This window comes from Lathyrus oleraceus, chromosome 4, assembly GCF_024323335.1.
Source record: "Lathyrus oleraceus cultivar Zhongwan6 chromosome 4, CAAS_Psat_ZW6_1.0, whole genome shotgun sequence".
NCBI classification, from domain to species: domain Eukaryota; kingdom Viridiplantae; phylum Streptophyta; class Magnoliopsida; order Fabales; family Fabaceae; genus Lathyrus; species Lathyrus oleraceus.
Genome location: NC_066582.1, coordinates 118,696,730 through 118,711,370, shown reverse-complemented (window position 1 = coordinate 118,711,370; position 14,641 = coordinate 118,696,730). Strand labels below are relative to the sequence as shown.

General features: G+C 32.1%; 1 protein-coding gene and 1 long non-coding RNA gene across 2 annotated transcripts; one reads left to right on the top strand and one right to left on the bottom strand.

Moving 5' to 3' along the window:
- Positions 1-773: 773 nt before the first annotated feature.
- On the bottom strand, positions 774-1,684 carry LOC127073908 (uncharacterized). The gene is made up of 3 exons (XR_007785893.1): positions 1,528-1,684; positions 1,077-1,383; positions 774-1,000 (listed from the first exon to the last, which is right to left on the bottom strand). It is a non-coding gene; the product is annotated as an uncharacterized LOC127073908 (long non-coding RNA).
- A 900-nt stretch (positions 1,685-2,584) lies between these two features.
- On the top strand, positions 2,585-5,775 carry LOC127073907 (probable protein phosphatase 2C 6). The gene is given in 5 exon segments (XM_051015153.1): positions 2,585-2,794; positions 2,939-3,245; positions 3,322-4,379; positions 4,456-4,812; positions 4,934-5,775. Coding segments are annotated over 3 exon segments (486 nt in total). The 5' UTR covers positions 2,585-2,794; positions 2,939-3,245; positions 3,322-4,277; the 3' UTR covers positions 4,961-5,775.
- Positions 5,776-14,641: the final 8,866 nt, after the last annotated feature.

Genomic DNA, 14,641 nt, shown 5'->3' with positions numbered 1-14,641 from the left:
TTAAGGGACTATAATATAACGTTTTTTTAACTAAGAGATCAAAGAGAAACAATAAATTAAGTTAAGGGACCAGAGACAAATTAAGCCTATTATCTATTAGTGATGTTTTATGTTTTCTTATATTTAATTATTGTGCTAATTTAGTTTTTAAAAGTCTAATTATACTTATTTAGTTATTGTGCTAATTTAGTTTTTAAAAATTTAATTATATTTAAAATTTAATTGAAAACAGTTAATTAATCATAAATGTTGAATATTGAAAAAAATTTGATTTTTATTTTAACTACTTATAAAATACTAAAAATGAATGATTATAATGAATTGACATTATAAATTACACTGACAAAATTATTAATGTCTTATATTTAACTATTATATTTAATCACTAATAATATATTTATACACATATTAAAGTTCAATTTGATGTCTATACATCCAAAAGTAATTCTGATTCAAATTATCCAAGCAATGGCCAAAGGTGAGATTTTTTTTTATTATGAATTCATCTTTCCTTTTCCTATGGTTCACACACTACACTAGTGTAGTATATATATATATATATATATATATATATATATATATATATATATATATATATATATATATATATATATATATATATATATATATATATATATACTATTTAAACAATTTAATAAATCAAATATATTTAAATATTATTTTTGTGTGTAAAATGATTAAAAATCACATATAATCCATTTTATTGATAAAAATCAAATTACTTATTGATAAACTATTAATATCAATTAGAGGCAAATTCTTTAATAAGATCAAGATAGACCGCAGAACTTGTTTGAGCCACTTCGGGAGATCGTACAAGTAGTTCATGCTTCCTCATCACATTGCTCCTTGCTCCTTGGTTACTGGAAAGAGGCTGACTTCGGCTGGAAGGAGACAGAGATTGTGCCGCGGGAGTGAAACTCGAAGGCGGTTGCCAGGTTGATGTAATAATCTCAGAGAATCTACAATCACCATCTCCCTGCCCATACACACACGGAGTTAATACAACTCTAAAAACAAACATACTTGAGTATAATAGTCCTTAAAATTCTCACCATAACACAACAACACCAATTTTTTTTTTATGTCGAAAGATTGTGCGGCAAAAGCCACGTCCACTGGGACAGTGCTTGAGTTCATCCTCAAATGAGTAGAAATTACAATCACTCACTGATGTTATTTTCCTGTCAAATAATAAATGTTAAGATATATAACATAAAATAAAAGTGTACAAAAATTATTTCAAGACTTGCCTTATCAAAACCAGGGCATTTGTAATATGGACGACCCATGTTAGGGCCTTTTGTTGTTACCTTCCTGATTAGATATCCATTCCCGCAGGGACATGTAAGCTCCATGATTCTGAAGTTTAGTGTACAATGATTAAACAATAACAACCCTAAATTAAAAAATCCTAACTAAAAAACCCTAAATAAAAAACCTGAGTGAGAGATAACAACAATCCTAAATTAATAAATTCTAACTAAAAGACCCTAAATAACAAACCTGAATGAGAGAGAGGAGGAGTGGAGATTCTGATCGGAGAGAGACAGAAGAACAGAGGAGGAGGTTTTTCTGGATTGTGAGGGAAGAACAAGAGAGGACGAAGGAATAGGGAAAAGTGGAAAGAGAGAGTTGTTTGGAAAATGAAATAAAAATAGGAAGAGATATGTACAATAACTCTTCCCCACGTTTCCCATTATTGAAACGATCCCACGCTTCTCATTACCATACTCCCTCAATCAGTATAGCATCATAGCCCTCCATCTTGTATACTTCGATCTAACGCCCTAAGATTAGATCCTGGGAGCTCTCTGATCAGATAAATGCTCCTGATCCCTATCCTCACCATAATCCACCTGGTCCAGTCTACACTGGATCCAGTCGATATCCACTAATCAACACTTCAGCACTCGATAATAATATGTGCCAACTTATAAAATATTTCAAGACATAAAATTTAAAAATTAGAATCCTATACATTAAATTTCAATAAACCAACACTGAAACTAAATAAAATAAAAGGGTGACTCGTATTAAGAAATTCCTATGAGATGCTAATATTAATACTACATGAAGAGTTTCTGAAGGGGGATAAAGAGGGGCTCAGACATATATACCGGCTCTTTGGCGAGTACAACAGTCTCCGGATTGGAGACAATTGTGCCTCCACATCGGTCGGACTCGGAGTTGGTGTGCCTTGAGGTCATGATGTATTTGTGCGGCTTATGCTTCTCACTCTTTCTATCTTAATAGCCATTAAGGAGTGGCGTAAGGGCTGGTTTATTGAAGTTTAATGTATAGGATTCTAATTTTTAAATTTTATGTTTTGAAATATTTTATAAGTTGGCACATATTATTATCGACTGCTGAAGTGTTGATTAGTGGATATCGACTGGATCCAGTGTAGACTGGACCAGGTGGATTATGGTGAGGATAGGGATCAGGAGCATTGATCTGATCAGAGAGCTCCCAGGATCTAATCCTAGGGCATTAGATCGAAGTATACAAGATGGAGGGCTATGATGCTATCCTAATTGAGGGAGTATGGTAATGAGAAGCGTGGGATCGTTTCAATAATGGGAAACGTGGGGAAGAGTTATTGTAGGTATCTCTTCCTATTTTTATTTCATTTTTCAAACAACTCTCTCTTTCCACTTTTCCCTATTCCTTCGTCCTCTCTTGTTCTTCCCTCACAATCCAGAAAAACCTCCTCCTCCGTTCTTCTGTCTCTCTCCGATCGGAATCTCCACTCCTCCTCTCTCTCGTTCAGGTTTGTTATTTAGGGTTTTTTAGTTAGAATTTATTAATTTAGGATTGTTGTTATCTCTCACTCAGGTTTGTTATTTAGGGTTTTTTAGTTAGGATTTTTTAATTTAGGGTTGTTATTGTTTAATCATTGTAAACTAAACTTCAGAATCATAGAGCTTACATGTCCCTGCGGGAATGGATATCTAATCAGGAAGGTAACAACAAAAGGCCCTAACATGGATCGTCCATATTACAAATGCCCTGGTTTTGATAAGGCAAGTCTTGAAATAATTTTTGTACACTTTTATTTTATGTTATATATCTTAACATTTATTATTTGACAGGAAAATAACATCAGTGAGTGATTGTAATTTCTACTCATTTGAGGATGAACTCAAGCACTGTCCCTGTGGACGTGGCTTTTGCCGCACAATCTTTCGACATAAAAAAAATATTGGTGTTGTTGTGTTATGGTGAGAATTTTAAGGGCTATTATACTCAAGTATGTTTGTTTTTAGAGTTGTATTAACTCCGTGTGTGTATGGGCAGGGAGATGGTGATTATAGATTCTCTGAGATTTCCTTCGAGTTCCACTCCCCAGGCACAATCTCTGTCTCCTTCCAGCCGAAGTTCTCAGTCTCCTCCAGTAGCCAAGGAGCAAGGAGCAATGTGATGAGGAAGCATGAACTACTTGTACGATCTCTCGAAGTGGCCCAAACAAGTTCTGCGGCCTATCTTGATCTTATTAAAGAATTTGCTGGCTGTGTTACGTAAGATTTTCTTTTGTTGACAAAAGTGTTACTTAAGATTAAACTGAGAAATATGGCTATTTACTAGAGCAAAATGGTTCCTTATATGCCTTTCATATGTCTTGATATGTTCCTTGATTAAATTTAGAAATATGGCTATTTACTTTGTTAATTTGCATTAGGTCTTACTAGTTGAAAGATGCCAATTACAGTGAACTGAATATGACTTAACTAAAATGGATGAGTAAGTTAAATGATTTACTGCATATGCATTGAGATGAATTACTATTAGTGTCACTTAATTTAGTGGACTTGAGTGGACTGGTTAGTATAATGAACCAAGTTAATTGAGTATTAATCATGTTAAATGCCATTAGTCATGTTGCCTTTGAACTGTCAACTGATATGTTCAATTTTTTTGTTAGAAAATTGGTTGAAATATTAAACTGTTGGTGATCTAGATTGAATTAGTGTTAAGAGTGTTGACTGCGAAGAAAAGGTGTAAAAGGAACCTGAACCGAGCTTCAACTATGCCGGCGTGGCGACTGCGATTTCCGGCCACCGTGAAACCCCTGGTATTTCCGCAATTGCAGGCTATCGGTGTGAAATGTAGAAAGTTGACTAATTGATATTGGGTAGGAATTATATGCTTCCTCATCTAAGAGAGTGTATCTTTTCAACATAGGCCAGGGAGTTATTGATGATGAGGTTGTTGGTTTTTCGAATCATGGAGGTGGAACCGGTATCAGTTCGTTCATGCAACAAGGGAGTAATAGTCAGTATAAAACTAATAGTTCGGAAAAAGCCGACCAATTGCTGAATTCTTTCAGTGTCTATAATGGACATGGGGGTTTTCAGGTATGCTTCTAAATCAAATCATACAATTTGTTTATTGAATACTTTATTTATCTCTGAGATTGTGTTGTTTTCATAGGTTGCTAATTACTGCCGGGAACGTCTCCATTCAGCGTTGATTGAGGAGATTGAAGCTTAATAATCGAGATTGGCCGGAATAAATGAGAGAAATGATTGGCAGGAAGATTGGAATAAAGTATTGTTCAACTGTTTTCAGAAAGTTGACGACGAGGTTGAAGGAATCGGTGCAGGTAATAGCGGAGGTAACGGCGGGGGATCTGAGTCTAACATTGAACCTATTGCTCCTGAGACTGCTGGGTCCACTGCAGTGGTTGCCATTTTAAGTCAAACACACATAATAATTGCAAAGTGCGGGGATTCACGAGCTGTCTTGTATCGCGGGAAAGAAGCCATGGCGTTGTCTGCTGATCACAAAGTAAGGACTTTCATGTTAGATTGCCTGTGATTTGCTTTCATGTTCTGTAGCATTCAGATTCTATGCTGGCTTATTTAGTTTGAGAAATGATTCTGATTATCTTCAATGGTTGTTTCTGCAGCAACAAGCCTGTTCAAGATTCTTCTGAAGTACATAACCTTAATAATTCTTCTTCACTAATTTTTTGAACAAATTTAGTATTTAATAGTGTAGATTAAAATGTTACCTTCTCTGTATATTTGGCTTCTTTATGGGTGGGTATGAATGAACATAGAATACTGTCATAAATGTTGGTTTCAGCTGCTTAGTAATAGTGCCTTAGAAGGTTGATGTAGCTTGGAGCTAAATGCTAACCCTGTTTGTAAATTGCTGCCACATGAATAATAGATAGGTGAAATTAATGGATAGTGCTATAGTTAATATAACTCTTGGCTAGCAGTATTTCATGCTCCCCCGTAACACGCGAAACTCTATCAGTACAACTCATGCCAGGAACTGAAGTCAATGTTGAGCTTCATGTTGGGCTTACTCCGGTTGCTTTTGTTCATCTAGAAACAGCCAAGCGCTTCTCATTTAACGTGCTTTAGTTGGTCTCCATAGTGCCAAGAGTATCCAAAGAGAATGTTATTAATTCCAGAACCAAATCAAACATTATGAAAGGCAAAGGTGGATCGGCTGTTAATCAAGTTAAGAATGGAGATACTCACAAGAAGGAACATCCACAAGCAATTGTTCATCTGTTGATTTCAGAATCTGTGGCTAAAGGACATGTAATTCTAGCTAAGTCTTTTCGTCTTTATTTGAGACTTAGCCTGCATTCATGTACATTATGTTGTTCTAATAATCATCTTACTTAAATCTCCATGTCTTAGAAACAATTGCATGCATGCTCATAAATTTAACTGTACGGGATATTCAACCCAGCAAATTGTTATTCAATGCATTTGAAGTTGGTTTGTGTCATCTGAGTTTTCTTTAGTTAGAAAACTAGCTATCAGGTCTAAATATATTGTTATACCTACATTTGTATTGGAGAATTGGCAGAAAAATAACAAATTCATGAATTTTCTCCCTTTTAAATAAATTTCACTATTTTTATTTATATAAATTTTTATTTTATTCACTTAAATACATTATAAAATATATAACTTTTTACATAGGGTATAGATTTAAGGGGAAGAGATCCTCTGCAGTCAAATTTTTGATCCAGTGTAATCACAACCCTTGTTTTATTTTACAGCATTAGGAATATATTATTAAAAAATAATTGAGCTGGTGGATATGTAATCTCCAGTGTTTTATTCACGGGAGAGAATCCCAATATGGATACCTCCGTCTCTCTCTTCCTCCTCTTGTTTCTCCACCTCCATCGCAAACCATTTCTCGCCCCCAAATTGTTTTCTGTTCAATGCTCCAAACCAATTCAATGCTCACAAAACGTAAATTGCTGCTCAATCGTTACCCCTAAATCAATCTCTTTTTATATCAGTGGCTAGCATCAACGTGCACAGAGCATGAGATAAATCTAATTTTATAGTTGATGATTCACATTTACTTATGAACTGAACAAAATTTGATCTGAGTTGGAATTTCCAATGATAACATTATATCTTTGTTGCAGAGGAGAATATCTTTGTTGCAGAGTGGAATATCTTTGTGCAGACCTCACTAAAAAACACAATGAGTTGGAATTCCCAATGATAACATTATATCTTTGTTGCAGAGTAGAATATCTTTGTTGCAGAGTGAGATATCTTTGTGCAGCCCTCACTAAAAAAACACGTAAATTGCGGCGGTTAATTTAAGAAAATTGTAAACCGCCATAATTAACAAATACGACGTCCGTCGTGCAAACCGTCGTATTATACATAGTTTAAAGTGGCAGTCTCTTAATGAAAATAGTGGCGGTTTCAAGCCATATATTTCACATATTAAACAAATGGCAACCCTTGCCACATGTCACCTTGGTATCAACTCTAAGCTAAAAACCCTAATAATATTTTTACTGATTTGTCCCTATATTAAAAATAAATAATAATAATAATAATTAATATTCAATTTCTAATGAAAATATTTATTAAAAAAATTTAAATTTAATTCTTACTTTTTAAATCATATTTAATTTAATTTTTATTTTAATAAATACTAAAATTGTAACTAATGCACTATATTGATGCTAATATATAAACATTAAAATATAAAATAAATGCATTAAAAGTTACTACTCATAAAAAAAAATATATGTAGAAATATTTTATAATTTATCATAAATAAATTTAAAATATAAAAAAAATTGATTTAATAGAAAGTAAATCTTTATTTAAAAAAAATTAATTTATTTTTTTTTAAAAAAATATTTTGATTTTATATTATTAAAGTATTAAAAAATGCTTATTTGTGAAAATAGACAAATTTAATATATCTAAGATGTATTGAAAATTTTATAATTGTCAAAAAAGTTAATTATCTTCAAAATATTTATCATATTTACACTCTAAAATTATATAAAATCACATTTAAAATAACTTTTTAAGTTTTTTTTACAAAATATAATATTTAATACAATTATATCATAAATTTTAAAACTTACTTATTTTATAAGTAAATATTAAAACAACTATTTATTAACAATTAAAAATATTCTTTAGTTAATAATATTTATTTCTTTAAATTTATACATTTTAAATTATCATAGTATTTTTTTTTAATTTAATGCCTTTCAGATTAAAAAATAATAGTATAATTATAAATATAATATAAATGGCCTAATTTTTTTTTTATATACAAATAAAAAATTAAATATCAACTTTTATAAAAAAAAATGTAGTTTTATTTCTAATGTATCCGTGCCGCACGGGTCGATGATCTAGTAAACTTAAAATAATCATAGCTCTATTATGATTATGTTCAAGTAAAAATTAAAATCAATAACACAAAAGTTGAGAAGACAATTTGAAGAGGTAACCCATTTTTATAGACAAACATGATAGTCTGATGTAAGTGTTTTTAGGTGTGTTTGATGCACCTTATAATGGTAACAAATTGTTTATCATGGGTAGCGGTGAAGAGGAACCGACAACCCAGTCCAAACACTATATTTTTTTAACATATTACACTTAAGTGGTTGCAAACCATTCTTTAAAACCATAAAACCCTATTCAGATTTTCATTTCATTTCTCTTTGTAGACAAATATATATTTGCAAAAAATGTTCATATATGAAAGCATAAAACCTTGATCAGATTTTGAATTAATTTTTGATGAAATGATTGACGATCGACATTCAACATTCTTGTCAATTATGAAATGTTTGATGACTGATTTGTTGAGTTTTCTTTAAAAGTTGGATATACTCCCTTTTCAATACCCTGTTATTTGTTTTAGGCAAGTGTTGTTTTATGGTGCAAATCTCAGTGTGTGAGGAGCAGGCTAACTTGGGACTAATGCTCTGTATTTAAATCATTATCCCAACGTTAGGTCCATAGTAATTAGAGGATCAATGAGGCGTATTTCAATCGACCTCTTACATTTTTACATAGTTAACAGGTTCATTTTTTTAATAACTTTGTCAGCATGACCCATATATTTTATATAATTAATTATACAATCTTGACAAATCCTTTGAACTTGAGCAATAAAGTATGGATTTTTTTGACACATAAATGGATTATATGAGAGGTAATATAGCACTATTAGAGTTTTTTAACATTTTGCAATGCTTCTTGACAAATCCTTTGAGGACATTAGATTTTCTTCAGAAGTTCTCCCAGTGGAATGAATGGATATTGGTAATAAACTATCTGCAAGGGCATGAAGATATGGTTGATCAACCCGAGAGGAATGTATAGAATAAGATGGATGATCAACCCGAGAGTCATGTAGATATCAATGTTGAGATCTTCCCCCACACTTGAATTAAACATTATCCCCAATATGTTAATACAACGTGAAAGAAGGATCAGATAAGTATGGTGTATCTCAATGATGACGACCTCGGTCGCGATGTCGTCCCATGCCTCCTCTCTGAAAAGATGGGTGAGGGACATGTTACACAGTCTGTCTCATATCTGTCAACTCTAGGCGAACTTCATCCATCTGCTCGATCAAATCTCCCATATCTTATTGGGTCCTGTCAAGGAAATCAGTCTTTTGCTGGATAATCTGGTCAGTAGCGACTCGCAGCTCTTCTTGTTGTCTCTACATGTTACGAAGTAGAAGAGCATGCTCGACCTCCATTTCATTCAGATGTTTTTTTGTGTTGTTTAAGCTCGAATAGAATATCATCAAGTGAACTCCAGATGGAAATGTAATCATACTCCTCTGGTGGTTGGTATGTACCTACAAAAGGGCCAGTAGAAAAATATGCAGTGTGTGAACGACTGCTAGGCCCGCATGCATCAGTAGCACGGGAATGAGTGCGGGTCTGTGGAACGGAATGCCCCATAATATCATGATAATGTCTCTCAGTTTTCTCTCTTCCTCAAGGCCAGTGACCTCGGTATCAAAAATCTAGTTAGTGATGACATGCACGTTAATGTGGTCAGAATAGGGTAATGAGACTCCTCTAACCTCTCTGTTACTAATTATAAGACGATATTTTCCATTTGGTAAATCTAGTTAAGCCATGTGTGCCACGAGCAATCGAGGTTTAAATGGGGGTATTATCGTCCCCCACGTACGTGCTGTGACGTTGTTACTTTCAGGCGAATCGTCGAAGTTGCGTTTCTCTTTGACTTACCCTGACCTAGACTACACCCGTGTGATTCTATGCAACAGTTCAGACGGTTTGTTAAATAAATCACTATTCCAAAAGATATTTGTTTTAAATCATAGTCCCAACGTTAGGTCCATAGTAATTAGAGGATCAATGAGGCGTATTTCAATCGGCCTCTTACATTTTTACATACTTAACAGGTTCATTTTTTTAATAACTTTATCAGCATGACCCATATATTTTATATAATTAATTATACAAATTTCTTCATTTTCAAAGAGGAAATCATATAGCACTATTAGAGTTTTTTTAACATTTTGCAATGCTTCTTGACAAATCCTTTGAACTTGAGCAATAAAGTATATATATATATTATATTATATATATATAAATATATATATATATATATATATATATATATATATATATATATAATATATGACACTGTTTTGAACTGAGATTTTGGAAATATTTTAAGTGTCAAGTTGATTGGTGACTGGGGTAGAGGACATTAGATTTTCTTCAGAAGTTCTCCCAGTGGAATGAAGGGATATTGGTAATAAACTATCTGCAGGGGCATGAAGATATGGTTGATCAACCCGAGAGGAATGTATAGAATAAGATGGATGATCAACCCGAGAGTCATGTAGATATCAAAGTCAGAGAATTCGTCAAACATAATGGAATGGTACTCCTACCATATTACAAATGATTGTTAGAATCATAACTCCTACTTATTTTAGTAGGTGTTACCCCCTACTTATGTTAGTAGGTGTTAACTCCTATTTATTTTAGTAGGTGTTATCCCCTACTTATGTAAGTAGGTGTTAACCTCTATTATTTTTGATTCTATTTGTTAAGATCCGCCACTGCTTGAGTCGAACCCTACTTTAATATGAATTCCAGCACTATTTATTACTTCTATAAAATTGGTTTATTTGAATATGTGCATGTTACTGATTTTTATATCTTCCTACCAAAACCTACGAGTTTTATTGTTCCAATAAAAAGTGTCTCGTAGAATAGCAGGAGTACTACTGTTTTTGTTTTCCCCATTAATACTTCAAATGGAAATTGGAAAAAAACAGTTGAGCTTCTACTAGTGCTAATAATAGCTAGTGCGTATTAGTACACAATATGTCCTTTAAGTTTCTTTCTTCGTGGAAATTGGTTTGGTCGATATAGCAGTCATATTTTGATGTGTGTACACATCAAATCGGATGGTGAACCATTGTTCATATCGGATGGTGAACCATGGTATTGCTATCTTCAGCTAATTCATGACATACTTCCGAGAGGCAACTGTACATACTCAAGAAGTATGTCATGAGACCTAAAAAAAAACCAAAGTCTGTGATACAATTAGCTGAAGATGATTCAAAAAAAAAAGTTATGCAAGTTTATGCTTATTAAACCCAAAAAGTTATATATATTTTATAAGTTAGAAATTTATAGGGGTTATATATTCTAGTAGGAGTTATAAAAGTTTAACATACGATAAAATACAATAAACTTATATAAAATTAACCTATATTATAAAATAAAATAAAATATATTATTAATTCTATCACGCAAATTAAGTTTATGCGAAATATTGGGTTCTTATGTCTTAACTGTAGTAGGTGTTACCCCCTACTTATGTTAGTAGGTGTTACCCCCTACTTAGGTGTTAACCTCTATTATTTTTGATTCTATTTGTTAAGATCCGCCACTACTTGAGTCGAACCCTACTAATATGAATTCTAGCACTATTTATTACTTCTATGAAATTGGTTTATTTGAAAATGTGCATGTTACTGATTTTTATATCTTCCTACCAAAACCTATGAGTTTTATTGTTCCAATAAAAAGTGTCTCGTAGAATAGCAGGAGTACTACTGTTTTTGTTTTCCCCATTAATACTTTAAATGAAAGTTGGGGAAAAAAACTATTGAACTTCTACTAGTACTAATAATAGCTAGTGCGTACTAGTACATGATATATCCTTTAAGTTTCTTTCTTCGTGGAAACTGGTTTGGTCGATATAGCAGTCATATTTTGATGTGTGTGCACAATATATCAGATGGTGAACCATTGTTCATATATATATATATATTATATATATATATATATAAAAAAAAAAAAAATATATATATATATATTATATATATAATAATAAAAAAAAAAAAAATAATTATATATATATATATATATTGATAAATAAATAAATAAAATAATATTAATATATATTATATATATATATATAATAAATAATATATAAATATATATTATATATATATATATATATATATATATAATATATATATATATTATATATATATATATCATATATATATATATATATATATATATATATATATATATATATATAGCTATATTCTATTTAGTTTTAAGGTTTTTTTATTTTATTTTTAGTCTTTTTCATTTTTGTATATATATACTTAGTCTTTAAAATAAAAGCTATTAATCTTCAAGCTTTCGTCTCTCACATACTCAGTCTCACTACGTCCCGTCTCTTAATCCGAAGATTTCGTGAACACACTCAGTCTCACTACGTCCCGTCTCTTAATCCGAAGATTTCGTGAAGATTTTGTGAAGATTTCGTGAAGATTTTGTGACGATTTTGTGAAGATTTCATTCTCTCATACTTTTTTCATTTGTCTTCAAGCTTTCTTCCATACAAGGTATATCACTAAGCTTCTTCTCTGTATTAAGATCAATTTAAGGAACCCTAACCAACTTTTGATGATGCCTGAACATAAACGTACATTGGTTTTGTCTTGGTCTGTTTTGAGTTTCTCAGCTTTGAATAGCAAAGTTAAAGGGTAGAATAGAATCAATCTTTGAGAATCAGACAGTAATGTCAGTAGATGTAGTTTGTGGAAAAATTTTCCCCATGAACTTTAAGCAACCGCCACTCTAGATAATGAATAGAATCGTTCTCTGCATATTTAAATCACGAATTCCTAAAGATCAAAAAATTGATTTTGAAGTAATTTCTCCACATCTGCCCTTCTCTGCATATTGATTTTCAAGAGAACTGTACTATGAACAACCTAATCACGTCAATTATAGAAATATGAGTATAATGTTGTCATTTGATGTGTGATAACCTATTTTTACAGAATTTTGTCATATCCGGAATGCGTTGAGTCTAGATTTATGCACAGTAATCTCATCGCCCGGTGATCAAGGACACTAACGCAACCTTAGATACAAAGATGAGTGGCATATCATTATCATCAAATGATTAGTGTTTTATAATATCATTATCATCAACTAATTATTGTCCCGTGTTTCTAAACATAAACAGTGATAACGATACCGTTTTGTCGCGGCAATATTCGCGGTCACGGACCGTTTTTTAAAACCTTGCCTATGTTCATAAGTATCTTGTCACATGACTTATGCAGTTTAGTTAATTTGAATGACTCGATTCTGTTAAAAAGGATAGAAGTTGTTTCTATTAGCAACTTAGCCATGCTGTTAGGTAAACTAGCAGTCTAGTACACCAAATAACACCAAACAAGTCTAGTACACAACAACAGCTAACTGCAATTTAATTACATTTTATTTGTATGATTTTTTATCATGCCCTCAATGCTGAATACATATTAAAACAATTCCCTTCCAAAATCAAATGAATTTGTACAGGTACCCAAATGGATCCCGAAATGGCTTTAGTCGATATCTCTAGTTTTTCGATGCACTTAAACAAGTTTATTGGTTGGACTGTACATCCTAGAGTAAAAGAGGAAGTGGAAAAAACTTGTTTCAAATATTTTAAAAGATTCCCCACGGATAAAGTTAAAATCCCCAAGCAAATGATCACCGATTTACTTCGCTTTTATGATTACGAAGAAGAATACTTTGTGTTTGGGGATACTAAAGTTGATCTTGGTCTTGAAGATGTAATGTATATCACAGGACTTCCCATTGATGGGAAACAGGTATATTTTTTATTTTATTTTATTTCATTTATTTCACTTAATAGGAATTACTCTTTCTTAAGTTATTTATATACTTGTGACAATTGGTGTGCAGATTTCAGGAATTGAACAGAGGATCCTATTGAGACAATAGTAAATCATTTATCCGTAAATTCGGGTGAAGCTAATGATTTGCTATTGCCTAGTAATAAAGGAAAAAAGTCTCATGATATAAGTTTAACCAGATTGAAAGTAAAATTTGAGAGTATTGTTGTTACTGAGGAGAATGTAAATTCACATGTCAAGGCATACCTTTTATTTTTATTAGGAAATGTTCTTTTTAGCACTTCTTCTTTTGACGGTGTTTCTGCTATTTATTTACCTTTTCTTGAAGTACTTGATATAGACAATTATGCTTGGGGGGGCAGCTGTGCTTTACCCTCAGAGTTTCAATGAATAAAGTACGAAAGGGAAATAAAACGTTGACCGGGTTTGCATATCTTCTAATGGTAAGACATTTATCAATATGCATACATCTATATTTCCTTTAATACAACACAAAAATGCTTATTTTTTTGTTTTGTTTTTCTTGTAGGTATTTGCATTTGAACGATTCAAATGCCTTCGCAAGATATTTGATTTTACTATACCGAGTCAATTTCCTTTGATGTTGGGGTGGGCGAATCTAACAAATGAGAATCTTAGGAAGAGATCTTTAATGCCTAACATGGCAACTTGCTATGATAAGCTTCGGGAAATGACGGATGAAGATGTAAGTTTCCTACATCTCAAAAGTGAATTGTACTTATTTAGAGTATATAGTTCAATGATTATCTATCTTGTTGTATATCTTAGCTTAGTCAAACCTAGATGTTAGTAAGTTAAAAACTCAGTTAGTTAGTTAGTTAGTTAGTTAGTGTGTTAGTCTTCTTCCTGCAACTGATATATATCCTGTTAATAATAACGGGGCTGATTTCGAAGATTTAGCAATAATTCAACTTCTAACAGTATTTTAGTTTATTAATACTTTATTTTATGTTTCAAAGGTGGATTTGTTCCCTTATAAGAGGGATGGTCTAGAAGCTGAATTGCTCGATCAATTCCAATATCAAAGTTGGATGGTATATGCGAAAGTATATACCACCTGCTTTGGTAATATTGCAAAACATCCTGTACATATTTGTTG